Source organism: Siniperca chuatsi, linkage group LG10, assembly GCF_020085105.1.
Source record: "Siniperca chuatsi isolate FFG_IHB_CAS linkage group LG10, ASM2008510v1, whole genome shotgun sequence".
Classification (NCBI taxonomy): Eukaryota; Metazoa; Chordata; class Actinopteri; order Centrarchiformes; family Sinipercidae; genus Siniperca; species Siniperca chuatsi.
This window is the reverse complement of record NC_058051.1, coordinates 24,303,664-24,330,097: the sequence shown is the minus strand read 5'-3', so window position 1 is coordinate 24,330,097 and position 26,434 is coordinate 24,303,664. Positions and strand designations below refer to the sequence as shown.

General features: G+C 38.5%; 3 protein-coding genes across 22 annotated transcripts in view; all 3 read left to right on the top strand.

Moving 5' to 3' along the window:
- The window catches only part of rap1gapa (RAP1 GTPase activating protein a), a 42,651-nt gene extending 31,026 nt beyond the window's left edge, over positions 1 to 11,625 (top strand). For 10 of the 19 annotated variants that reach the window (XM_044211418.1, XM_044211411.1, XM_044211415.1 and 7 more), the window contains 15 exons: positions 1,063 to 1,163; positions 1,338 to 1,467; positions 2,487 to 2,642; positions 2,726 to 2,797; positions 2,904 to 2,990; positions 3,104 to 3,244; positions 4,777 to 4,908; positions 6,370 to 6,447; positions 7,462 to 7,571; positions 7,802 to 7,924; positions 8,088 to 8,223; positions 8,356 to 8,467; positions 9,638 to 9,717; positions 9,872 to 9,940; positions 10,252 to 11,625. In XM_044211418.1, the coding sequence (XP_044067353.1) occupies positions 1,063 to 1,163; positions 1,338 to 1,467; positions 2,487 to 2,642; positions 2,726 to 2,797; positions 2,904 to 2,990; positions 3,104 to 3,244; positions 4,777 to 4,908; positions 6,370 to 6,447; positions 7,462 to 7,571; positions 7,802 to 7,924; positions 8,088 to 8,223; positions 8,356 to 8,467; positions 9,638 to 9,717; positions 9,872 to 9,901 (1,488 nt within the window). In that variant the 3' untranslated portion in view covers positions 9,902 to 9,940; positions 10,252 to 11,625. The other 9 variants (XM_044211422.1, XM_044211416.1, XM_044211413.1 and 6 more) reach the window with 8 other exon arrangements.
- Positions 11,626 to 13,516: 1,891 nt separating this feature from the next.
- On the top strand, positions 13,517 to 15,642 carry aurkaip1 (aurora kinase A interacting protein 1). The gene is made up of 4 exons (XM_044211625.1): positions 13,517 to 13,650; positions 14,367 to 14,472; positions 14,587 to 15,050; positions 15,376 to 15,642. The coding sequence occupies exons 2-4, from the start codon at positions 14,421 to 14,423 to the stop codon at positions 15,490 to 15,492; spliced, it is 633 nt and encodes a 210-aa protein (XP_044067560.1). The 5' UTR covers positions 13,517 to 13,650; positions 14,367 to 14,420; the 3' UTR covers positions 15,493 to 15,642.
- A 762-nt stretch (positions 15,643 to 16,404) lies between these two features.
- LOC122883242 (matrix remodeling-associated protein 8-like) lies at positions 16,405 to 26,396 on the top strand. Of its 2 annotated transcripts, none has more exons than XM_044211624.1 (10): positions 16,405 to 16,557; positions 20,393 to 20,419; positions 20,551 to 20,856; positions 20,952 to 21,053; positions 21,142 to 21,603; positions 24,171 to 24,329; positions 24,499 to 24,529; positions 24,619 to 24,695; positions 24,802 to 24,855; positions 24,983 to 26,396. In XM_044211624.1, the coding sequence occupies exons 1-10, from the start codon at positions 16,482 to 16,484 to the stop codon at positions 25,006 to 25,008; spliced, it is 1,320 nt and encodes a 439-aa protein (XP_044067559.1). In that variant the 5' UTR covers positions 16,405 to 16,481; the 3' UTR covers positions 25,009 to 26,396. The 2 variants fall into 2 exon arrangements, with proteins under 2 accessions (XP_044067559.1, XP_044067557.1); XM_044211622.1 differs by having other exon boundaries at positions 16,406 to 16,557; positions 24,616 to 24,695.
- The last annotated feature ends 38 nt before the right edge of the window (positions 26,397 to 26,434 follow it).

The following is a 26,434-nucleotide window of genomic DNA, read 5'->3' as shown; positions in this document are numbered from 1 at the left end:
TGGTTTTGTAGAAGTGCATGCATCTTTTTTATCATTATATATTCATTGTATCCAGTCACATCAACAATGAGAATGTGCTATACATTGTAATTTCTAATTTCTTAAAGGAAGCTGATTATGCTCAGTCCTCCTCAGTTTTAATTATGACTTTCAGTTCAGCCCTGTCACTGTGGCTGTCTCCAACACTCCCTCTCAATCAGAGCCCTCTTGTTTGCTATGTGAGGGGCAGAAGAGCTATTGAATCCTTTGCTGAGGGCACTTGTACCCTCAAATGGAGACCTCAGTGTGTAGAGATCTGCTCTGTTGCACTGTTGTTAAATACACTGTAAATGAACCAAGGGCCAACTCAAGAAGGCAGTGAGGGCCCTGTGCTTATCCTCCAGAACACTTTCTATTCAGGAGGGGTGCTAAGTGGAGAAAAGCATGATGTTTAATTAGGCATATTGCACATGGGAAACAAAACAGAAATACCCAATAAGCAACAGAAGCTTCTTCTCAGGCATTGTTTCTATGTGTTTGTGTTGAGGCAGGCTTTTGTGTTCCCATCATCACTCAACTTGCTAACAATAGATAATCAACAGTCCTTCACAGCCAATCATTATTGCACAAGCTCTAAACCTTTTATTATACCTACTGTTGTAATTGATTGAAGCCACCTCTGTCATCTCAAATGCAAATGCAGTATGTTTGAACAAGAGTGCCAAACACACAACGAATACACTTCACTTTCCTGCATGCAGTTATTGACCCTAATGATCTGTTAGATCAGTAAAAACACACCTTACATAAAATACTCAGCGGCCATTGCTGGCACTCTAGCATGCAGATCTTCCCTCTTGGGATCAGTTTTCATTTTGCTTCTCAGACATTGTCTTTACTGCTTGTTTATTTATAATGCAGACATAAGTGCCATCATTACTGGACACTAACATTGTAGCGCACAGTACGCAGTCTACTGTGTACTGTCTAAGTCATCCTCAGCGCTTTTAACTTATAGCTACTGAAATCGTTTTGTCCTCCAAGCCTTGATGTTTATAAGTTGTTTTTTTCCACTGGTTACAGACTTCAGAGGAAGAGCTGTTTGGCAACAGTGAAGAGAGTCCTGCCTTTGTAGAATTCTTGGAGTTTCTAGGAGAGAAAATTGAGCTGCACAAGTTTAAAGGGTGAGGATCTAAGTGTGGTTTGAAGGCACTAAATATACTCTACCGTAATGTACATTTCATAACCTGATGCTAACCACAATTTACATTATTTCAGGCTAACTACAGGAATGATGGTAATCCTATTGTAGTGATGGTGGAGAATATCTTGTTAGGCATGGTTCTTTGTGCTTGCAGTTTCCGTGGAGGGTTAGATGTGACTCACGGGCAGACTGGCGCTGAATCTGTCTACTGCAACTACCGCAACAAAGAGGTCATGTTCCATGTGTCCACAAAGCTGCCTTACACAGAGGGGGACACCCAGCAGGTACTATAATGCAATACCAGACTAACACACCTTTCATGATTCACTGCAAGCAGTCAGACAGGTCCCCTCTGGGTAGTGTAGTACCATATTTTGCATGTACCTCCCTGTGCCAAACAACCGCAGCACATACTAAGAGAAAATGCTAGTAGTAAACATGAGTCACTTTAAATGTATGCTTTAGTGTCTTCATATGTGAGCAGCAGTCCTCCCTCACAGTGATTTAAAGCTGAGATAAAGCGCTGCATTGCTCACAAGACCGAGTCCTCCTCCTTCTCTGTCTCACATATTCACACAAACACTAATTAATTAGCACAAGCTCACAGACCATTTGCTATTGTGGTTTGTACAAACACAGATGAGGCCATGTCTATATGTTCAGTCTCCTCAGCAGTAGTGGGAGTAAGGCACTGGCTCCTTTGAGCCAATCAGTGCTTGCTCAGGCAGTCATCATAGGAAACGGCACACCCTGGTGGTGTTTCACAAATTCACATGCTTTCAGTTGGACAGGGAGAAGGAAGAATGAAGAGAGAGCACTTTTTGCAATTGTTTATCATTTCTACATACTGCACAAAACAGGGCTTAATTGTACAGTATGAAAAGCAATTGTCAGTTCATCCTCTTTGTTAAACACAAATACTCTATACATCAGTAGTTTCACATAATTTCTTAGCTGTGTTCAGTTGGTAATAATCCTGATTTGCTAGGTTTGTGTTGTCATTAGTGTTAAAAAAGTATAAAGTATTCTTTGAATTAGACTGGGTTTTATCAACAATTAATAAGAAGTGCAACAAAAAGATCTCTTAACTTCAAATTTCAATTCCAGGCAGCATTAAATAAGTCCTGAATCATTATAAATCTTTTTGAAACCTGCAGATAACAAATAACATTAATACATGTCATCCAATGCTGGGCATCAGCATTCTTTCATCCTACAATAACTGTCTTGACAAAAGCATACTTGTATTGATTTAGCTCTAAATTAATTTTTCATAAGTTGCTATGTGGCTGGTGTGTTGCAGTTGCAGAGAAAAAGGCACATAGGGAACGACATTGTGGCCATCGTATTCCAAGAGGAAAACACTCCGTTTGTACCAGACATGATCGCCTCCAACTTTCTCCACGCCTACGTTGTGGTCCAAGTGGTCAACCCCTGCTCTGACAATGTTCTCTACAGGGTAACTTATTTACCTCACTATGGGCTGACTTTGTTTCCTGTAATAAACGCTTGATTAAACTTCATCTTACTCTTAATTCTTAGGTGTCAGTGACAGCACGGGATGATGTACCTTTCTTTGGCCCGGCCCTCCCAAACCCTGCTGTCTTTATAAAAGTAAGAGAAAGAGCAACATGTAGACCTGAACTACTGCATCCTCTAGTCAGTCCCCATCATTTAGTTTCAAACATGAAGGCTTGTCTCTTTGCTTCTCTCTTTCCAGGGCCCTGAATTCCATGAATTCCTTTTTACTAAGCTAATCAATGCAGAGTATGCCTGCTACAAAGCTGAGAAATTTGCCAAATTAGAGGTGAGCTGTTGAAGAGCATTTCTGTCATTTTGCATCTCTGGGCAGAGCCATACAAAATATCCTTTGCTTCCCTTTGTTTCATTTCCCTCTTTGTGTATGTGTGTGTGTGCAAGGAACGGACGCGGTCGGCCTTGTTAGAGACCCTTTATGAGGAGCTCCACGTGAACAGCCAGGCCATGATGGGTGTTGGAGGAGAGGATGACAAACTGGAAAACGGGAGTGGAGGAGGAGGGGGCTTCTTTGAGTCCTTCAAGGTAACTGGAGAGGCAGCAGCAGAGGCTGGGGCTTCAATCTGACAGCTTCACTTTCTGCAACTCTCTGCTTCAAAAAAAAAGAAAAGAAAAAACAACAAGTGAAAGAAAATAGTTTGAGAAGGTAAAACATGTTTGCCTAAACAAAGTTGTTTATAATGATTCATTTCTATATTTTACTTATGCTACCATTAAGATTGGAACAATGTTATTTACATAGACGGAAATTTTAATTCAAGCTTAGACTTATCTCCATTAAAGAATTAGTTTCATGTTTTGGGAAATACACTTATTCACTTTCTTGCTAAGGGTTAGATGAGAAGATAGATACCACTCTCATGTGTGTCTGCTGAATATGAAACTGCAGCTGGTTAGCTTAGCTTAGCATAAAGACTGGAAACAGGAGAAACCAGCTTGTCTGGCTCAGAGCTTTGGACAGAAGAACCCATATTAGTCTCTGTTAAATCACAATTTTTTACACTTTGGCTTTTGTATGGATTAAACTAATGAGATACAATGTGTTAATTAGCGAGCTTTAAATGTGCCAGTAGCTGGATTTTATTACTTTCGGACAGCCAGACTAGCTCTTTCCTCTTGTTACCTGTCTTTATGCTAAGCAAAGACGACCCGCTGATGGCTGTAGCTTCATTTAAGGGACACATTTGAGAGTGATTGTGATATTCTCATCTAACTCTCGGCAAGAAAGTGAATAAGCGCATTTCCCAAAATGTCTAACTATAGTGTCATCAATTATAAGACTATAAAGATTATTGTTTCTGCACAGGAACAGGCAGGTACAGTAACCAATTTTTGTACCAACTGTCAGATGTTTCTTCTGTGGATGTAAAAAAGGATGTCTTCTCTCAGCCAGTTTTTCAGTATTGTTCATGTCAGTATGCAAGCTGTGGGCTGTAAGGGTTTTAACAATCTCTCTCAATCTCTATTAATCTGAATGAAGAGAAGCTCTGCTGCTCAGTCCTGCTAGAACACACCACTCTTGGCTTCCCTGCTTTCCTTCCTCATGCTTCCTAGCTGTTTTGTGCTGCTGTGCTGTCCACAAGCTCCATTGTTCAGTCACTGGTCACTTATTTATATGATTCTGTCATCTTTGTCATAATATCAAAGGGAATGGATAGATTTCTTTCACCATCAGATGCCTTTGCCTCTTCACTCTGTTCCATTCCTGCAAAGAGGTGCATTTGGGCTTTAAACGTCTCCTGGCTGTGTTTAAACTCAGTGTGGTCCGACATCTGTGAGCCACTTGGCCCTTCTACTTCGCCTCTCTTCTCTTACCACCTATCTACATATAATGACTCATCTGAACCCCCCTCTGGGCACTAAAGCTTAGCAGTGTTCTCTGTCGCTTCCTTGTCTATCAGGATTAGCATCAGGCCAGTGCTCTCTGCCTGAAGTGGTCAATGTTCAGGGACAGCCCCGAGGCTCCTCTTGGCCTGTAACACCATACAGCGATGCTGAGGGGTCACAGGGGTCAGCGCCATCTGAATGTATCTCCTCCTCCTCGTCTCTCTCTGTAGCGGGTGATCCGCAGCAGGAGCCAGTCTATGGATGCCATGGGTCTTGCTTTCAAGAAGCCACAAACAGTCTCCACTAGCTTCAGCGGCAGCTTTAACCACGACCCCGCAGAGAGCCCCAAATTCTCAGGGATAGTAAGTACAGTCCCACTCCTCCCGGTCTTGAGTGAGGCGAGTCTCGCTCCCTCTCCCTCCCCCAGCAGTTCTACTAGAGTTCATGCGCCCTCCTCCCTCACTTGCCTGCTGCACTAACGTCTCACAGAGAAGGGCTGCACACTCAGTCGAGTGGAGCATTTATGTCTGGGTCATAAACTTGGCTTTCACATTGCAAGGGTTGCACATTGTCTGCCACCACAAGATGAAGTGCCTGGACACTCATAGACTTGAATGTTTCTAGCACACAAGGTGAATTTCTCCCCTGGGTTAAACCTGCTTCTGATACTTACTGCTTTTACCTGTGTTCTCATTATTTAAATCCCCATGCATCTGTAGCGTTCATAAATGCTCACTTGAATTCTAATGAATGTGTGTGTGTGTGTGTGTGTGTGTGTGTGTGTGTGTGTGCATGCCAGCTAAAGCTTGTGGACTTTTTTTGGTGATCACACAATATTTTGTTTTGTGATTATAAACAAATGACTTTTTCTGTCATGTTTTTTTGTATCTCCAAATGACAACTTTTTTTTACATTTTTAAGTTTATATAATTGGTTCTGACCAAAAGGTGAAGTGTTGCATAATAGTTTTTCAACTATTTTTTATCCTTCAGTTGAAAGTAATGTAATTCATGTAATTTGTAGTTACAAGGTCTTCACTTAACAATGATTGCATATGGTTGCTTGTCTGATATATATATATATATATATATATATATATATATATATATATATATATATATATATATATATATATATATATATATATATATATATATATTGTCTATATATATATATATATATATATATATATATATATATATATATATATATATATATATATATATATATATATATATATATTTATAAACTGTATATTTTGGGGGGCTGTGGGTATGGTATTTTTTATGGATTTATATTTTTTCCGATTTTTTAGTCATATTGGAAACAGACACCCTCATTAATACTGAATGTTTAGATCACATTTAAGACCATCTTAAAAAATAACTAACCTTTATTATTAACCAACATGCTATATTAATATGAATATAACTCAAGTTTGCTTTTTGCCCATAACACTGTCTTGATGTGAAACCTAATGTATAACATGCTGTATGCCCTCCCCTGCTGTTTTTATCTCTTCTTCATCCTCTTTCTCACAGGCATATGGCTCACATAACTGATTCATCACTTCTCTCTCCCATTCAGCTGCCTGTGTTGCACCCATGGAGCCGAAATGTCCCTCTTTGTATTCTCCAGTTAACACATGCTTTGTAACAACATGACTTACTGCATGCAATCTCATATATATTTGTATATATCTCATGTTTTCTCTCCACACCCTCCCCCAACCCCCACCCTCCTCTTTTCCTTTTTGTCGTCTGTCCTCATCACATCTCTCTCTCTCTCTCCCTCTCTGTATCTCCTCTTCCTGTGTGGTTCAGTCATTGCTTGTCCCAGGCAAAAGTCCGAGTAAATATGGACGTCGAGGCAGTGCCATAGGGATAGGAACAGTAGAAGAGGTTCATGTCTAATTCTAACTACTCTAACTACTCGCTTCTCCTCTTTTCTCCGGCTTCACTGCATCATGGCCAAACACTTTTCTCTATACATTTCAGCACTTTGTATTCAACATAGTATGCATTGTGTGTGACAGATAGGATGTATTGTATAAAGAGAATGATCTCAATATGTGTTAAAACAAAAGCAGATATTGATATTCTCCTCCACATTTTCTCATTGGTTAATTAATTTGTTAATTCCAATTTTACATAAACTACCATCTAGAAATCATACACATATTAAGAGATAAGCAGCTCTGTTATATGAGTGTGGCACATAGACAGTAAAACTCATATTTGAAGGGGCTACCTTTGGCTCCCTAGTGACTAATATTGTAGATCTTCTTCTATTCTCACTGTCCTATCTGCTTTACTGCAGTATGCGTTCGCCTTCTGGGGTCTTTTATGACTATTCTGTATTTTAATTCCACTATGCTTGATTCTCTATTTGTTTAAAAATGATGAATATTAATGATTTAATGACACCTTTACAGAGAAATTATAAAAAATGAATCCTCCTCCTGCTCTTTGAAGCCACATTGCATAAAAGGCTTTTCAAATTCTTATTTTGAGGGTTTTAAAAGGGAGATTGAATGAACAAAGCAGTTGCTGAGAAAGCATATTTAGTGGTACGCCCCGGAGCCTTTAAATCCATCTTTCATCTCCCGCCTTAGTGAGCTCTGCTCTGGCTGAAAGACTGGCACCAGGGCTTGACATTAAGCCGCTAAGTGCATATTTTAACTTCTTTTTTTATCATAGTAACAACTCGAAGGGAGCAATTTCACTGTGTTTTTGAAAAGCATTTTTCCAAATGAATACAGTAAAAATTTAATTTAAATGGTTAAGTCAAAATAATCACTAACTCGCCTCAGTAATACATGAATAGATTGACAAGCTCTCAAGATTAACTTAATTTTTAAGTTACTAGAAGTATTTTGACTCTGATGCTGACTGTCTTTCCTCTCTCCCTGGCAGTCGTTGATAATCCCGGGGAAAAGCCCGACTAGGAAAAGGTCTGGTCCTTTCAGCTCCAGGCGAAGCAGTGCCATCGGTATTGAAAACATTCAAGAAGTCCAGGAGAAGAGGTGAGAAAAGACTCCTGCATATTACTGCTGTATTTATTTTTGTGTGTACCCATACACCATTTTGTATTTTCTACCTCTGCTATCATTTGTATCTAAAGCCTTGTAATCGCTAACAAAGGTTCATAATTGACTACATTTTACTTGTTATCAGTGCATGCATATTTATTGATTTTGTCTATGTTGCATCCTGTTTGCTTTTCTTGATATTTTGTACTTCTTGGCTCACGTAGCAGTAGAGAGAACTCCCCAAATACCCAGAAGACCCCTGACAGTGGTCATGTCTCTCAAGACCCCAAATCTGACAACTCATCCAATCAGAGCTCTCCCGAGGTGCTCACAACCACCAAGAACAGGTGTGTATAATAGGCAGGTTACAGCCATATTACATGGATACTGTATATTGATCATACAGTGTTTGTGTAATCGCTGGGCAATACTTAGCTGTGGCAGCATGTTGAATGACTGTGTCCTATACATAAGATAGAATCAGGCTTGGCTGATTAACCCAGGGTGTAGTTCTTGTCTCGGTGGTAGGGCCCCATCCATCCCTGAGGGTCATGACCTCTCCCGCTCCTCCTCCAACGCTAGCAGCTTCGCCAGTGTGGTGGAGGAGAATGAGACGGAGGCCACAGAGGACTATGACACAGGCATGGTGAGTGCTATACTCAGTATGTGTGCCTGTAAGAAAACAAAACAAGTGCTTATATGTTATCGGTTTGTCTCTAAGTCTGATATACTGTACATACATATGTTTTGCTATGTCTCTCCTCCGTACACTCTCCAGGAGAGTCTGTCGTCTGCCGGGACACCACACAAGCGAGACTCCTTCACCTACAGCACCTGGCTGGAGGACAGCATCAGCAGCACCAGTACCACCAGTCGCGGTACCTTCCCAGGTGAGAGAGGTGGGGTGCATGGAGAAGCAGGTCCAGCATATTGAGAAATGATTCAACACTTAGAACATATAAGAGTTAACCAATCTCGTACATTTTGTTTGTAAAACAAAATGCCTATTTTTAAGTAACTACTGCATATTTACCAGAGTGTGCTTGTTTGCTCATTTGTATATTTGTTGATATATTTATTTACTCAGCATTTTCGGAAAACACTTCATAATAAGGGTAGAAACCACATGATTAACTGATGCATAACTAATGCATGCAATGACTCATGATGATTTAATGCATGAATAAATGCAGGATGCATTAGGAATTCCTCTTGCTCACCATTAGAAAACAAATAAGTCACTATGAGTTTATGGGATTAGTTAACGCTTCATCGGATCATCAATAAATGAATGTTGTCTCACATGTCCATAGTCCTCCATGAGAGGTCATCATGGAATGAACAGGATATTAGTGAGGCTTTCAGAGAAGACAGTTGAAAAAAAGGACATTTTTCTGGTGCACCATAGTTACCATTTCTATGGTGCACACAGACACAGTGATAGAATTGAACAGAAATGTAATTTTAGCAGTATTCCTGTAGGTCTACCAACATGATTAAATATCTAAAACATGACAACACACAACTCTTCTCCAGTGCACCATGTTTTGTGCACCTCACCAACCATTTTTGATTATCTTGCCTTCATCAGGGTGGTGTCTGAGGCTGTTTCTGGTTCCCTTATATCAGATCAGTCATGTGACCTATAGACCAGCCTACAATAGATACAGCACCAAGTATACAAAACAGCATTATCATCATCTTTAAAAAAAAATACTTTTTACAAAATATCATATTTACTCTTAATGGATACAAACATTTTTACAAGAGAAACACAAATGACCATAAATACAAATTATGTAACATTACAATAATCTTTTCAGAATATTATTTAGCAAATACAATCTTTCATCTTAACCCAACAATGGGTAAAAAAAAGTTGAATATCCATTTTTCCTGATGTAGTCTCTACACCTAATTTTTTTATTTGTCAAAACACAGTTTACTCAAATATCTTTCCTCTGTTAATATTTATGGATAACCTTAACTCATTTCAAAGTCAGTCTGTGATGGACATACAGTATGTGACTGGTTTAATACACCGTTGACCTATCCTTCAGGGCCAGGAAAATCTGAACGAGGGAAGGGGACAGACATCCGTATCAAACTGGAACGACCACACGATCATCAGTCCTCATCAGTGAGTCAACCCCATCCTGGACTAAATGGAAATCTTACTTCTCAATTATCAGCTACCTTTAAATCCCCTTTGTTGCTCTGCATGATTTTTTCTTTTGTTTTTTTAATTGCTCTTTGTGTGCTGTTCCTGATGTTTTTTTGTTTTTTTTTTGCTGTTTGTGCATCTCTGTGTGCAGAACTGTTAGCTCCACCCACCTGGTTGTATCCTGGATCTCCATCTTCAGGTTAGACTTTCCTCAGTACCCTCTCATGTTCTCTCAGTCCACGGATTTAAACTATGGACCAGATATACTGTGTATACATCGATAGCACACCAAATTGTGCATATACTCGTGTACTGTACAGTAAATGTACTGTAAATTCAGGTGTTTTCTGTGTAACTGTTATAATCATAATGCTTGTCAAGATTACTGTGGGGTAAACAAAACCAAGACATATAGATGTTTTGTCAGAGAATAATTTTTACTAATATTTAATATGACTAATTATATGAATAATTTTGAGTTTTGACCAGACATCTCTCTTACTCCCAAAGCATTCCCATAAGTTACAATCCCTCTGGGAGATGAGACAAGTGCAGGCATTCGCCATGACCAATGATGAGAAGGAGGAAGATGAGAAAGAAAAGAAAAAGCAGGTGCAGCCTGGCCGGTCTGCTGCTCAGTGAGGGCCAGAGTGCAGCTATCCAGAAACCTGGAGGACACTGGAGAGGAGGCCAGAAAGAGGGGCCAGCTTTTGCACAGTGTTGTTTCCTTCCACTTTTTTCTTTGCCTGTTCACACATCTGTTGCCTAGTTGTATGTTTTTACCACACCTTTTGTTTCAAAAGTGCACATTTTTATCTACAAATTAAATAGTTTTATTTGGTAAAGATGTGACTTTGGTTTAGTTTGTCTTGTTGAAGCCCAGTCTGCTGGCTATTCAGGGTAAAGACAGTGCCATTGTGCTCTTTGCAGAGATTGTGAGAGCGACTTTTGCTGCAACATAGAGAAGATTATTGCCTGGATGTTTTAACCAAATCAACAAAGGTCTTGGCTCAATAAAGATCTCTAATGTATACATAATGCCAAATATTCAGCATCAAAGATGGATATTTTAATCTAATATATTCAAATTAATTTTGAGGCACACTAGTTTCTTAAAAAATGGTGGTGCAATGCAGTTATACGTCAGCACGATGTGTATTGTCTGCTAATGTATGGATATATCCATCAATGACTGATTTAACTGCTTTGTCTGTCTTGTCTGTTGGTGAGGAGACCAGTCTCTACATTATGTTCTGAGTTGCTTTTTTCTCTTCAATATATGTTTTTATTTATTGATTTGGTTCCTGTCGGAGTGGCATTTATGGCGTATGGTGACTACATTCAGCATCCTGTTATATGCTTATACTGTATGTGTTGCTTTGGAGTAAATTATAATGTTGTCATCTGTAAAGCTCTGTCTATTTCAAGGGTCACATCTCTGTCAGTGCAGTAAATTTGCAATGCAATTATAATAAAACAGTGAACATTTATTTGCTTTTAATGTGAGAAAATAACTCCAAATACAACTACTGATTTTGTAAATAGATATTTAGTTGGAGTACGTAGTGTATAATGTATAGGCCATTGATTTAAAATGGTATTGACCAACACCTTGAAATTACTGCCAAGTTAACAATTTATTGTTGTTTTATTTATTTTTTCTTTTATTTTAAGAGGGTTTTCTAGAAGAAAATTATTTTAAAAGCCATTCAGACTGTTCTGTAAAAGGGAAATCTCAGTACATGCTGATCATTTGAATTGCCTTATCATCACAAACTGATGGTGTAAGTACAGAAGAAAATAGTTAATAGCCAGCAGGATTTACAATGAAATGTATGTATGTTGTTGTTGTTTTTATTGTAAATAAACGCCCTGAGAACTTTACAGTCTCTTGTATACATACTCTCTTGCCCTGCATCACATCACTCATTCTCTGACTTCCTTTTTTTCTAACTTATTTTTGTCAGTATTCTGTGCTGGGGTTTTTTTTGCAGACAAACACACTATTCTGAATGCCACATAGTGAAAATCCCTGTTGTGAAATGCCTACAAACTGTACATGTTTCACTTCCCATCGTCTTAATGAAAGCTAAGAAAGAAAGCCTCATGAATAAATGATTTGATGTGGCTGCCTACAAGTATGTAAAACTAGAGCAATCTAAAAATGGAGGCTTCCCTGGTTATACAACTGTGCCACACAGAAGAAAGAAACAGATCGAGTTTTAATGTTAAAAGGAAACAAAACTGAGCCATGACTTTCCAAATGTATCTGCTCACAAAACAACAATGATGATTGTAACATGTTTGTAGCACTTCATAAATATGTTTTGCCAAAACAACAAACAAGGGAAAACAACCCAAACAACATAGAAAATCAAAATAAATAGTCTATTTTCTACTCTGTCCTGAATACTCTGGACTTTTCTGTTTTTATGTTATGTTATTTATGTTAAAACATTCATACTCTAAGTAAAGTAAAAAAGGTCTGTTTAGTAAGTGACGGTCACTAAGCAACAGCAGTAGCTTCCTGCCCTGTGAGGACGTGTTCCTGGGCCATGCTGGGTTTTTGTTATCCTACCAGCAAACGTTTGAAATACAGTCAAAAAACACAGCACATACCATGCATGTTAACAGATATACTGGTAATAGTGGTACCACAGCATTAAACTATCATTTGGGAATTTTAGTAATGTAAAACATGTTATATCACTCTCCATATTTCTTTTGCTATTTACAGCTGCAGTTATTTATGTTACATAGCATTAGTGTAAAGTCATTTCCAAATTAAATATGTTTTTTCTATTTTGCATATAACACACCTCACACCTTCCTTTACTCATCTACTGTTTATACAAGTCATGTGACTCCATTAGGAGGACCATCACTTTCCAAAAGTAGAATTTTCTGTCTCACTTATTTCCTCTGGGCTGCAGACTTCAATTTTTATTTTCAAACATTTGCTGATACAACATAAATACTGATGACCTGTTGATCTACAGATGTTACAGGTATGTGGTCTATTGTAAACATGGTAGCCATTTTGTGCATTATGATCAAAGATAACAGACAGCTCCATCCAGCTCAGTAGTTATAAAATTGCTTGTTGTTCACTTGCCACTGACAGCTTAAAAATATTATATAAAATATCATAACTCACAAAGCTAATAAATTGTAGGCCTACAGTAAGTCACAAAAAGAGAGTAACTCAGATGCAAATGATCCCAGACATGTTGACATGTAATTTTATTGTTTATTTGGCTCAAACATGGAGTTGCATTTCCATTTTGTTCTCTCAAGGGCTCTCTCTTGATTATTTACCCTACATTTGTAATTCATCACTGAGCTGTATTCTGGAAAACTGAGGAGTCAAACCCTGAAATAAACTGCTGGTCTATTACATAGAAACACTTAATGGTTCATTTGCACCTACCATTGCTAGTTAGATTGTTAGTGCCCTCCTGTGGAGTCATTTAAACCTTCAACTTACCTACTGTATGTTGCTAAACTTGGTCCACACAGTATTATACATTATCTAAAATAGTCTACATGCATTTTATTTCATGAGCACAGAATAATAGTCAGTACAAGTAAAACATCAGGGTGAAAACACACAACTCATTTATTTACATTTGTATGGTGTTATTATTATTGATATTGTTATAATAATTATAATGATGATGATGATTATTATTATTATTATTATTATTATTATTATTATTATTATTGTTGTTGTTATTGTTTAAAGCTAAATTGATTCTCCTTCTCAGATGTTTGAGAAGGAGCAGCTGCTCCGTCGGAACCTTTGTCCGCTCTGAGAAACAGGAAGCGCATTAAATTTGTGTCGCACGGGCCGGAACTGGTCTTCTGAAGTCACATTGAAGACGAAAATCCCCGTCTCAGGATTATTAGGTAACACAACACTATTTGGAAAATAAGTAAATTAATTGTAGTCAAGTTGTTAAATAGTTGACGGCAGAAACATTATTAGCTGTAATTTTTTTAGTGACAATAGCACGACTTTCACCTCCAAGGCGGAGCTACATTGCTAGCTAGCATTAGCGTCAACCCAAGCACTTGTGTGTCTGAACATCAGTAACAGAAAAATAATTAGAATTTTGGTCAAATTGTTTTAGTATTGATTCTTTTATATTCGCTTAGTAACGTCAGTGCATTTTATCATTTTTAATATAGTTAAGGACACTAGTAAGTTTCCGTTGGTCGCTTGCCTATCGACTAAACCTAATCTAGAGGTTGAATATACCGTTATGGCTGCAACTGACAGTTATTTTCATTATCGTAGTTTTGCAGTAAAAAAATGTGCATGACAAATTCCAAGAACTTCAGGTAACTCTTCAAGTTGCTTGTTTTGTCCGACCAGCAGTCCAAAACCCAAATACAGTCAGCTTACAATGGTATAAAACAGAGAAAAGCTGAAAAATCCTCAATTTTGAGGAGCTTGAACCAGAGAATTCTTGGCATTTTTCTTTGATAAACTTAAACGATTACCCAGTTATATTTTCAGTTCCTAGTCAGTTGATTATTAATCAACTAACGTTGTTTCCTCACTAGTGTGAAAGCTCTATAGAAGAGTTATGATTAACACAGTACTTTGCTCATGCCAACAGGACAAGTGGCCAGTCAGCTCATTCCTGATGACTTTATTTGGATGATCATTAAAAATGTTTACTTCAAAGATTGTCCCTCGTCTCAGTCTATTACGTAGAGCATCTTGTAAGTATGAACAAATACATTATCTAGCTATGTAATCATCTTGAGCTATATTCCTTGTATAACGTTAAGTATAGTTGCTCAAGATGACACAAATTCTTTTTTCTTATTGACTAGGTGCACTTCGAGCCCATGCAGAAATTTTGAATGGATGTATACAACCGGTTCTTCCTGCTTACTGCTCTTCACTAAAACAGAAACAGAGAAACTATTCAACAGCAGCAGACAACACATCTCCTCCTCGATGGGTCCAACTTGAGCCAGAACTGGATGAGGCTCTTGTGCCACGTAAACTGTCAGTAAGTCCTCTGGAGAGCTGGCTCTCCCTGCGCTACTCTCTTCCTCCCCTGCTGGAGTCCGCTCAGCCGCAGGAGGACGCAGAGCTGCTGGAAGAGAAGGTGCTGCCACCCATCTCGATCCCTGTTTTGGAGGATGGGGAGGGTTCAGCAACACCCCTTAGTTGCAAGAATGTTCTGGAGATTCGACGGCGGAAGATGAACCGGCATAAATACAAGAAGCTGCTAAAACGGACAAAATTTTTGAGGAGGAGAGTGCTGGAGGGCAGGGGGAGAAAGAAGCAGGTGAGTTTCCTCTTTATGAAGATACAAAAGTATTCAAATAAGGATCCTGTCATACTGACGAAACAGATGATTTCTTATTGTTTTGATCAATTTTTCCTGTTGTTTTTATCAAATTAATATCAGTATGATGTGTGATAATTTGATTTTACTAATGGTAGTATTTAACTGTGTTAAAGTGTTTAAAGACAAAGTCTTGTCTAAACTTGAAAGAAGATGTTTATAGAAGTCTTGTGTGCCTGATGTGCTCTAATTACGACACAATTTTCCAAAACTAGCTGAAAATAATTTAGTTTACACATTGACTGTGTGTGTTTGTCCTGTGCAGAAACGATTTGAGGAGGATCTGAAGAGGATTTGGACACGAGCTGGACTGAAGAAGGCGCCAGAGGGATGGAATACACCTAAGATCTTCATTAAGCAGCATGGAAACAAAAGGGACTGAGAAAACACTGGCAGTCATTCGAGTTTGTGTCACATCCCTCACACTGGACGGCTCTGCACACCACACTGCAGTTTCCCTATTCCCTATGTGTGCTATTATTTTTAACAAAGTGTATATAATCTAATAAAGATCTTACTCTTTCAAGCCCAAGTCATGGTGTGCTGTTATTTTCTGTAGTAGAATTATAGGACAGCTTACACTGCGGATGGCAGTATTGTGCAAAGCCCGAAAAAAAGTTGCAGTCACCCCGAAATTACCAATGAGTGTTTTTTTTTTTTTTTGTTTACTTTAGTAATCTTCATAGCACAGCTAAAACCTAAGTAAGAGCACCAAAATCTGAGTCGACTATGTGAATAAAACTAGCTTGTACAATAAAAACCTGTTTGTAACGGGCCTTTTAGTAAAATAACTTACTTCAAGGACTTTAGGATCAAAAGGGGGGAAATGAGGAAGGGCCTTCTATAATCCCTTCCTTATGTGGACTGGACTGGTTTACAGTTTTTTTCAACTATATAAATTACTGACATCTTCACATATAACTGAAGAGTTTGATGTATAAAAAGCATTAAATACAAACAGATTTTACCTTCTGTCTTCAGAAGTGTAGTTAATGTTTACAAATGTAGCCTATAATATAATCGCAAGACTATCTTTTGTTTGGTATTGGTGTATTTTAAGACCTGTCAGTTTCGGATGGATAGGAAGTTGCAGTCATATGTTTTGTGTTTTGCTGGTGGCCGGCGTTATCCTTTTGTTTAAATTTGGAGGAGTGTGCTTTTGTTACATTTGTCTACTGTGTTAGTATATTATAGTTTTCAACAGAATCAACGTTTACTACTTTACTGCACATGTTTTCGTGAAGACTGCAGCAGTGTTGGGTTTCATCGGCTGGCGGAGGCGGAGCGTAGGCTCCAGCCTGCAGGAATACAACAAAACACAGCTGAGCTGCTGCTCGGTGAACTTGAAGCGCTCTTTTGTTTAATCAGTTGATGCGCGCTTCACATCTGCCAGGCTCCGCTGCCAGCACTGTGAAAAAGATGCACCTCGATATGACTCTTCTTCAGAGTAAGTTCTCCAGTTGTCTTGCTATTAAAAGAGAAAAATAACTTGAGGAAACTTTCTTTGTGCCATAATTGGATCCCGGTTAGAATTACCCGTCGGGAACAAAAGCCGAAAGCTACTTAGTTCTTAGGTCTGCTCTGCTGCACTTTATATAATATCTTCTTTTAAAGTAGATTGTTCCCTAAATGTCTTGTAAGCTACAATATTGACGCAACAACAGCCTGCATTATTTATATTTTGTAACTCTGTTAGCTGCGGTACAATTTTTAAAACGACTGATTTTTAGTTTTTTATAGATTATGTATGTATTTATCACAACAACAAGTTGATCTTTTAAATTTGTTTTAGTGGCGGAACGTCCACAATATTTAACAATATTACTTGTTCATTTTCTGTTGTGGATTTATTTATTTATATTGGCTATTTATTTATTGTTGGCCTAACAGATCGCATAATGTATTTTTATTGGCACATATTTTTTGTTATTTTCATTCAAATCCGACTCTGTCTGTCTGTCTGTCTGTCTGTCTATCCTCATCTTAAAATATATTTCCTGTGTACGTAATGTTACTCAAGATCACAGATCGACAGCCTTTATTTTGAAACATTCTGAGAATCTGAAAATAAAATGGATCGAGCATGGAGCTTCATGGACTTGAAAGTGAAACAGAGCATTGTATATACAGTAACGCTGCATGGCTTTGACTAGCCTCGGCCTGTTGATACAATGTGTCTGTGGGATTTTTTATGGCTTCAGCCCAATGTGTTTCTCGTTAACTGCGGTCTGAGTAGAGGAGTCAGCACAATCCAGCAGCCAGTCATTATATGTGTCAGTAATGAGTGTTTCACCACGAGTGGGCTTCTTTTGAGTCGTGGAGGAGGGGGATTACCACTAACCATGTTTATGATGGCTTTTGTCTTAATTAACGGCCACCAACAACAGGGCATGGAAAAGATTAGAATTGCTGGTTTGAACAAAATAAGCTTATAAACATGTAGCTACTCATTCAAGGCAGAAAATGACAAGGTCACAATAAGGTGATATGTTTGTGTTCTGTACAGCCCCAGTAGATAATCCACTTTGTTCAGCAGAAAGGAGTTTTTATAGAAAAAGGTTGCCACACACTGAGATGATGCCACCAGTTTATTTTTATTAAGTTGCCTTTACAGCTATCACATTTGGGCATTATTAGATATACATAAAACATGACCAAGTCCACTATATCTCAGAGGGAAATATTGTACTTTTTACTCCACTACATTTATCTGATAATTTACTGGTAAAAAAAACAAACAAATGTCTACAAATCTATAGAAAGCAATACACATAAAAAAATGTATTCATCAAGTTTCTAACTCGCAAGGAAATGGTATAGAATGGTATAGTATGTAATTTTGATGGCCAACACAATGCAAAGTACTTGCATCTTGTACTACGGTAATTAGCATATCACATGCAAATTAATATAACTAAAAAAACTAGAAAATCTTGGCTGCCATTTGATGTACACCTGAGTGTATCCACAGCAAAGTCAGTAGGCTGTCTAGTCCTCTGAATGTATCTTTGTATGTTTAGCTGAGTCTGCAGCAGGACAGGTTTATTTGATTTATCCTCAACCTGTGACTGGGCTGTGAGTAAACTTCACACACCCACAACATCCGTGAATCACAGAAATTATGCCGAGTAAACACATGCTTTATGTTTGAGTTGACCATATGAAACCTTTTTTGTTTTACCTTAGGGACGACATTTGTTAAGTCACTCTCCAGATGATTCCTGGGGTTACAAATGACAACAGTGATTTTGCAGCTCATTTGGTAAATACCTGTTATTAGCTAGTGACTCAATAACACATTGTTAAGTCTTTAGTGTTAAACCATCCTCGTGAGTCATCAGCCTGTGTGTCTGGAGGAGAGATGAGAGAAAATTACAGGGGCTCGGGCACTTTGTTTTACCTTCTGCAGGAAAGTTTATACCCTTCAATAGAAAACCCACCGAAGTTTTCCAGCATGAGGTCTCCTCTCCAATGCCAGTGTGTATGCTGGAATCATTTTGCTCAGCTTGAAGTATTATTATATACTTGTATTATTATACCCTGCATGCTCTACTGGGTTCAAATCACTGCATAAAAGCACAGTAGCAGCACTCCAGTGAAGTATTGTTTGGATGTGGTGAAATGAACCCTCTTGAAGTCACTTAATTAAAAGTATTATTATAAGTATTAGTATACCTATTATTAGCAAACATGGTGATAGTATCATAAGTCTATCAAGTTAAAGTACTCATAATTCAGAAAAATGTTACCTGTGAGTGTTATACTATTATATATTATATCATTCTATTAATATTACTGAGGCATTCATGTGTAAGTAGCATTTTACTGTTGTAGTTAGTCGAGATGGAGCTAATTTAACTACTTTATATACTGTTGTATCGATTAATCAATAACAATGCATCAGATTTTATAAACTCATGTTTTGTAAGTAAAATCTTAATCTGTAAAATAACTAAAGATGTCAAATAAATGTAGTGAAGTAACAAGTAAAATATTCCTCTTTGAATTGTCGTGGAGTAAAAGTAAAAAGTGGCATAAGATGGAAATACTCAAGTAAAGTACAAGTACCTTGATTTACTTGGGTAAATGTACTTTATCAGATTCCACCACTGCTTATAGAATTTGAGCCTGTGCTTAGTTTGAAATCCTTGGGCAGAGGTCTTGTAACTGTTCCAGAGGAATAAAACTAGAAGGGACAGTTTACAGTCAGGGCCTCAGTGCTCTGGAACAACCTGCCTAAGGAAATCAGGTTTCCTGAGTTAGTAACATCTTTTAAATCTCTTAAAACATCTTTAAAACATACTTTTATTGGAGAGCTTATCCTGATTTTACTTGAGTTTTTGTATTTTACTTGAATTGCTTATTTATTTTATCTTACATTTCTGGAATGTGTTTTTATCTCTTTTATCATAAAATCTAATGATCCGTTGATTTTTTATTTGCGACCATGTGTGAACTATTTTGTAATGTCTGTTCGGAAAGTGCTAATTAATCATGCTTTTTCAAATCTGCAATATCTGTGTATTGAAAATAATCCACTCTTTATTCATATATTTTTGTATGTACTGACTGCTGTATCCACACATTCAGTACATTAAAAAATAAGTGCACACCGAAGGCTCTGTTCCTCTAGCCCCTATAGTTCACGGTACCCATTAAAAATACACAGGTGTTCGGTTTTGACACCAGGTAGTGTGAGTGAAGTGAGCTGAATAGCAGCCCGGTTCTTCGTCCCCTCAGGATCATGGCCTTGCCACAAGCCAGCAGCAGCCAGGATGAATAGACGCTCTGTATGCTTTGGCTGCATGCGTCTCCGCTGGCCCTTCAGTAAACAGACGACGAAATAGCACTGTGGGAAAAATGCATTAGAAATAGCAAATGTGCTGTAGGAAAATTTCTTGTCTTCAGAGTGAGAAAACACAAACAGCTAAATATATTTCCAGAGAATATTGTTGACATCTGGTTTATTGTACCTGCTGTTATATTCTCGTGTCGAAGTTTTCTGTTTTGAAATCTTGCCTTTTACCATGTCCTTGTCTCTTTAGTTTTCCTCTGTTATTATAAGTCCTCTCACTGAACCCACATCTGCTCCAGTGGTGAAATCGTTCACTGTTGGGTCAATCCAGGTCAAACCTAAACTCTCGAGCCACTACAACCTTTTGCTGATTATTTCTCAAGACTTAATTAGTGAACAGGCTGATATCTGTAATACAGCAGCAAGTACAAATGAGGTGCTTTAGTAGGATACAACTCTAATCACTCGTGTTTTTGTTTTGTTTCAGTTCTTGCTGTGCTCTTCCTGCCAGGTGGTAAGACATTTTTGTTTCTTTATGCACTACCTTAATGAAAGCTGAATATAGAGTAGCTCATGTTTGATGCTTCTCTTTATGTCATTGCTACACTGATCATCTGAGCCCATGTGTTTATTTCCTTGTGTCAGCATGGGGTCAGAGCAGCAGCGGGCTTGGTGTGGTGGTGGAGGCCAAGAACATCACCCTCCCTGCGGGGTCTAAGGCCGTTCTGCCCTGCCACAGCCCCCGCATGGTGTGGACCCAGGACAGACTGAAGGACCGTCAGAGGGTGGTGCACTGGGACTTGGTGCGCAGCAGCCCAGAGTATTCTGTGGAGCGTGTCCTGGACATGTCCCCTGGAGCCCGCCAGAGGGTCTACAATGGCTTAAATAAGGGGCGCATTTCTATCCCAGACTCTGCTTTCAGTGATGGCAACTTCTCCCTTATCATCAACAGTGAGACTTCCCTATATTTTCCAGTAGCACCATGAACATTACTCTCTTCCGTTCTTAATTTCATTCTATGGTTGTTTGGATGCTTATTTTTTCAGATGTGGTCACGACTGACAAAGGAGTTTATACTTGTAATCTGCACCATCACTACTGCCAGATTCACCAGTCCATTCAAATCCAGCTCAATGTCACTAAGTCAGGTGAGACCTCCTAATCATGTCGAATGTTATTCCATGAGTCATGATGCATGAAACAGATTAAATAGTAACTCATATCGTATGTTTCCAGCTCGGAAAGAGAAACGTTACTGGGATGGAGAGAAGACTGTGTTTGTGGTCTTGTTGGGCAACTCAGTGGCATTGCCCTGTGTTAACCGGCGCTCCCTGTGGAGAGAGGGTCTCCAGGAGGACCAGCAGCAGGTGGCTCACTGGGACTTCCAGCCCCCTGGAGTGCGTCCTGATAGGGCGGACCGCCTTGTGGACCTTTATGCCTCTGGAGAGCGCCGGGATTATGGACCACTCTTTGCCCAAAGCAAGATGAGTGTGGCGGAGGATGCTTTTACTTTAGGGGACTTCTCACTATCCATTTCTGGCTTGAAGCCTGTTGACAAAGGCCTGTACTCCTGCCACCTGCATCACCACTACTGTGGTCTGCATGAGAGACGCATCTTCAGACTCTCTGTGGGACCTCCACTTCCGTCCGCCCCCACTACAGCACCCAGAATTTTCCAGAATGATGTGCCAGAGCCAAGTAAGCCACAAAAACATCAAGAGAAACATCACTAGAACTTTTTTTTCCAGATGCAAGTAACAGTAAATGTTTTTCTTCATATGGTTTCTTAGCTGAATTGAGCATAGAATGACAACACAGCTCCTGGGTTTTTTGTTATATTTATAGGCATAGCTGGTCAGTTAAATCAGTTCCTGTTCTTGCCAATTTTCTCTGCTGTTTTTGTGTTTTGAGCTAAAGAGGGAGGGAGGAGGTAGAAGGAATGTAGAAGCTAGCTGAGTAAGAAAGAAAGAAATCTCCCTGCTAGTTGTTGACTGAATTCAGCATTGCAAACTGAAAGGTGGGGTTTTTGGAGTCAACTATTTGCAGCTCTGGCTTGAGAAGCTGTCTACAGTAAACAGCTTTAAATTGGCTGGAACGGAAGTGGCCTCATTTTCCGTGCCGGCTTTTCTTAATTTATAGCTTTTTCGTGTACAGCTGGAGACATTTTGACTTCACTGAGCAGAGGAGTAGGCTCCAACAGCCAGTAATTTGGGGACTGGATGGTCATATCTTGTGTTTTCTTCCTCCATTTGACCCCATTTTCCAAATGTCCCAACCACGTGTTTGGACTGGTTACACTGTATCTCGAGTTTTGTTTATTCTTCTTTTCTCCTAGTCTGCTCTGTTTCTCTGCTGATGTGTATCGGCCTCTGGTGGAGGCGCGTTTACCAGCAGTTAATGGAAGTCTGATACATCTGTTCAACATCTGGGCCAGCTGTGACATGAAAGAGCAAAGTAAGGGGAGAGGATGATATGTGTTAGAGTATAGATCCTCCTCCCCATTTATTAGCTCCATAAGTATGTTGTGAATAAATGCACATGTGGACGGCATCCTGCCTGCGTCCTTTGAGTAAACCTCATCTAGGAATTCACTTCTTCTTTACGCATCGCTGGTCTTGTCTGTTAGATTAAAATCAAGCTGTTTATGCTCATGCTCACGCAGGCGCCAAAAGCCAGCAATCTTGTGAAATTACAAATGTCATGAGAGCTTTTCACTTTAATGCTGTAATTATTTATGGCAAGAAGGAATATAACATTATTTCTTTGTAATCATGAAAGGTGTTTTGTGAGCTGTCAGCAGTTCAACAGAAATCTCTATCTTTGAAAATTAAGATGCTTGCCTTCAGTTCATTGACTTGCAAATGATGCATATCCCACAGGAACAAAAACATAGGGTAACCTCTGTGCAGCATATGTGAAATAGCCGTTAACACATACACACTTGTCAGATCTGTCAAGAAAATGGAAATGGGCTGCTGCTGGAACGTGGCTGCTGCTTGAGTTGAGCTCTAGAGACAATGACCTTGGACATGTCTTTTCAGTTTCATGCATATTAGGTACATTAAACAATGACAGGTGATAATTGCCAACCAAGCTCTCACTTCAGAGGTGGGTGATTAAGTCAGAATAAGCTTTTTTTCATGATTGTCTGGTTTTGAAAGCATGATCAGAGATGGTATATTGCATGTTTTCCTCATTAGTCCCTTGGTGGTGTTTTACTAGTGTCCAACTTAGCTGCTTTGATGAGAGACCATAGAGTCATTTTATATTTAAGAGAAATATTCAAGAGGAAATCATTTGATGTCTTTCCTGATCCATTTTTTCTGGGATCTGTCTTCTATGATCAGGCTGCATTTGAATTTAGGGGGAAACTGAAAGACTATAATAACAACAAGTATTTTTTTTTACCTTTCAGCAGCTCTGGAAACATGCATTGAAGGGTTATTCTGCAAAAGTGTCTGTGGTACAGTACACTGTACTGTATCATACTGTATGTAGTTGACATAGAACAGTTTGTAGTTGTTATAGTCTTGCATCTCCAAGCACAGTATGTATTTTCTGTGCTTGTCATTTTTAATAATTATTGTCAACTATCTACAAAGTGTACACAAACAGTCCGGGTCACTGTGAGGCTGTGAGCTGCCTGCAGTGTTGTCAGATGTGTATTTAGACTGGCCTGTCAGATCGTACAGTTCACTAATGAACTCTGCTGAAGGTGTCACAGATGTATTTTTCATGCATGCAGAAACTAGACTTCTGTGTTTGTGAAAAGATGTGAAAAGGCCTGAATGGAAAACTAATACAGACATGCAGACAGACCACATAACAGAATTTTCTCTTTCCTCACACTTCCTCCTCTTTTCTGGTCAGCCTGTTTTTCTGAGGAGGAAAAAAATAACAGCTGCATGACATCAGGTCTGGAAGTCATTACCACCAAACAGCATTTTGACATTTAACTCCTGCTCTCCCTCCTTCAGCATCTGGCTTTTGGAAACAAATGAAAAAGAAGAAGCCTTGGGAGCAATGAAAATGTTTAGTTATGTAGAAATGCATTTCAATTGTATCCTTGTTTATTGCCATTACGTTCATCCAACGTGACAATCCAATATATCACAGTTAGAATATAACGATAAATCCTCTACAATACTTCCCATTGTTGTTTTATTTGAAAGTACACTGAGTTCTCATGATATTTACCATGTGGACTATTTATTATTTCTTTATTGAGTAGTTTATTATAGGAGACATTTGATTTCTGCCTTTAGGGACTGAAGAGGTGGAGGGTCCACGTGTGGTGAATGTCATCCTCCCTGAGCATCGAGGTTATTTCGTGCAACATTTGGGCTACTTCCTGGCAACTTTCTTACTGCTGGCGTTCATCGTTGTCGCTGTCATTGTGCTGACTCGACGGCGCAAAAAGCAAGGTATTGTGTGTGTGCGGTAAACCAATAAACTCTCCCCTTGTTCTTTGCCTGTATCTGACAAAAAGCTCGTATTTTATATTTCTAAAAAGCCTTTTCAAAGAGAGCATACTGTAGGATCACATTTTATGGATACAGTGTGTTTGAGATTGTGTGTTAAATTTTTTTTCAGGGCTGGAGTATGAGCTGCGTAGATCTGATCGGTAAGAAATTACTATACAATAAATTATGTATTTTTTCCTTTAAATTGAATCCAATTTTAAGCAGAACAGTACTTATTTCTGTGCAGAAGAAATGTGATCAGTGGAGGTGAAATGTCATTAGACTGCACAGAGCTGAAGGCCTGTAACCAAGAACCTCTGAATTCAGGTACAGTAAGCCTCATCCACACACATACAGTAAACACACATTGCCTACCTTAACGAAAAAATACACTTTGCTTTCTCATAACCTGTATGTCTACTACAATCCACAGCCTACAAAAACAATCTACTGAAAGAGAGAAATATGGCCAAAGACTGCAGTATGGGTGAGTAGACATTGTGCAGAGTTGTATTTCAGTAAATAAACATCCAACAGTAGCATTCTTACAGCCACAGATAAGAAACATCACAGATTATATTGATATGATGTCCCTCTCCCACCTCGTCATTCAGACTTTGATGGGAAGCTGTTGAAGTGAGTGCAATATTTCTGAGATGCTGCTGGCAGGTCCAGGGCAAACACCGGAAGAGTAAAGGACCGTTGAGAGAAGGGGAAAAAAAGAGAAAACCCAGGAGAGGACAGGAGGAATGCTCCCTCTGCTGTAACTCTAGCACACTAAGCTTTTTCACTAAAAGCCACCATAATTTTTTACATGTTATTTTTTTATATAACTTGCATTTTCACCAGCTGTTATAACAATATGGTTAAACGTATATTTTATCCATACTCTTTGCATTCATTGGTTGTTTTATGTTGAATGTTTTTTAATCACCCTTTTTAATTTTTTTTTTTTACAAAAATGCATGCCGTTTATTAAAGTATGTTTTTATGTGTACTTTGCATGCTTACAGAGCTGCAAGCTCACAGCTCTTTTCCTTTCTTGAAATTTGATCATTTTCTTTTTTTTTCACAAATTTTGCTGTACTGTAATTTGTAAAGGTATTTCATCATGTTTCAATGGTTAATTTACTGTTAATGTTTCAGACAGCGTTTGGAAAGTGCCCCACATTTCTAGCTATAGATAATACAACATTTTAAACAGATCATAGTACTTTTTTACAAAACTCTACTGTGGTGACAAAACATCTAAATTAAAAAAATATTCTGGATTTAATGTATTTTAGATATACAGACTTAAATTTTTCTCCATATAATATATTTTTTACTAAATGGATACATACTGTGCAGTAGCCTCTTGGAGTAGATCTGTTCATTGATAACTTATCAGGTGAAAAATAATGAATTTCTAGGACCATGGACTAAAGGCTCCATCTACCGAAACTCAGGAAAACAAATTCTTTTAACCATTTATTTGGTTTTTAATGGGCTGTGCAGTACTTGTTTGCATCAAGCATGTACAATGCACCCTGGTTTGTAAAACACTGAATCTTCATTACTAAATCTGCTGGTCAATGATGTGTTATAAACTGTGTGGTTATAGCTCTATTTCGGTTTACTGCAGGAAGAAGAGTGTCTACTATCTCAGTAATGCTAAATCACAAAGTGTAATCTTAACCCCTTTTCCGTCCTTGTCTCTTGCTCACTTGCACACACTCTAATGTTGGTCTCTAAAAAAATATTTCTTCTATTAAAGATTAACAACAGTGGCCACAGACTCATCAATCACTATTTGTTCTAGTTTTTAGAGGGGGGTCCACAGACATTAACCCACATATTTGATGTTTGGATGAATATGGAACTACGATATGAACTTGTAATGTATTAGTAGCCTCTGAAGTCTTAAGGAATAGGAGTATGAGAGAAGGAACATTTGAGGTAAGTAATTAATTGTTTGAAATTGTGACATTGTAACCAGCTGTGCAGTACAAGTACACATCCAGTGAAAATAAAGCAGTTGCAATCATATGATTAATGTCTGATTATTATTACTGTTATTTGTAATC

Excerpts from the sequence above, each read along its gene's own strand:
- aurkaip1 (XM_044211625.1), top strand. The coding sequence starts at position 14,421 with ATGTTTACTTCAAAGATTGTCCCTCGTCTCAGTCTATTACGTAGAGCA. Across the intron at positions 14,473-14,586 it reads TCTATTACGTAGAGCATCTT|GTGCACTTCGAGCCCATGCA; the intron begins GTAAGTATGAAC and ends CTTATTGACTAG. Across the intron at positions 15,051-15,375 it reads GCAGGGGGAGAAAGAAGCAG|AAACGATTTGAGGAGGATCT; the intron begins GTGAGTTTCCTC and ends TGTCCTGTGCAG.
- LOC122883242 (XM_044211622.1), top strand. The coding sequence starts at position 16,482 with ATGCGCGCTTCACATCTGCCAGGCTCCGCTGCCAGCACTGTGAAAAAG. Across the intron at positions 21,054-21,141 it reads GCTCAATGTCACTAAGTCAG|CTCGGAAAGAGAAACGTTAC; the intron begins GTGAGACCTCCT and ends GTATGTTTCCAG. Across the intron at positions 24,330-24,498 it reads TCGACGGCGCAAAAAGCAAG|GGCTGGAGTATGAGCTGCGT; the intron begins GTATTGTGTGTG and ends ATTTTTTTTCAG.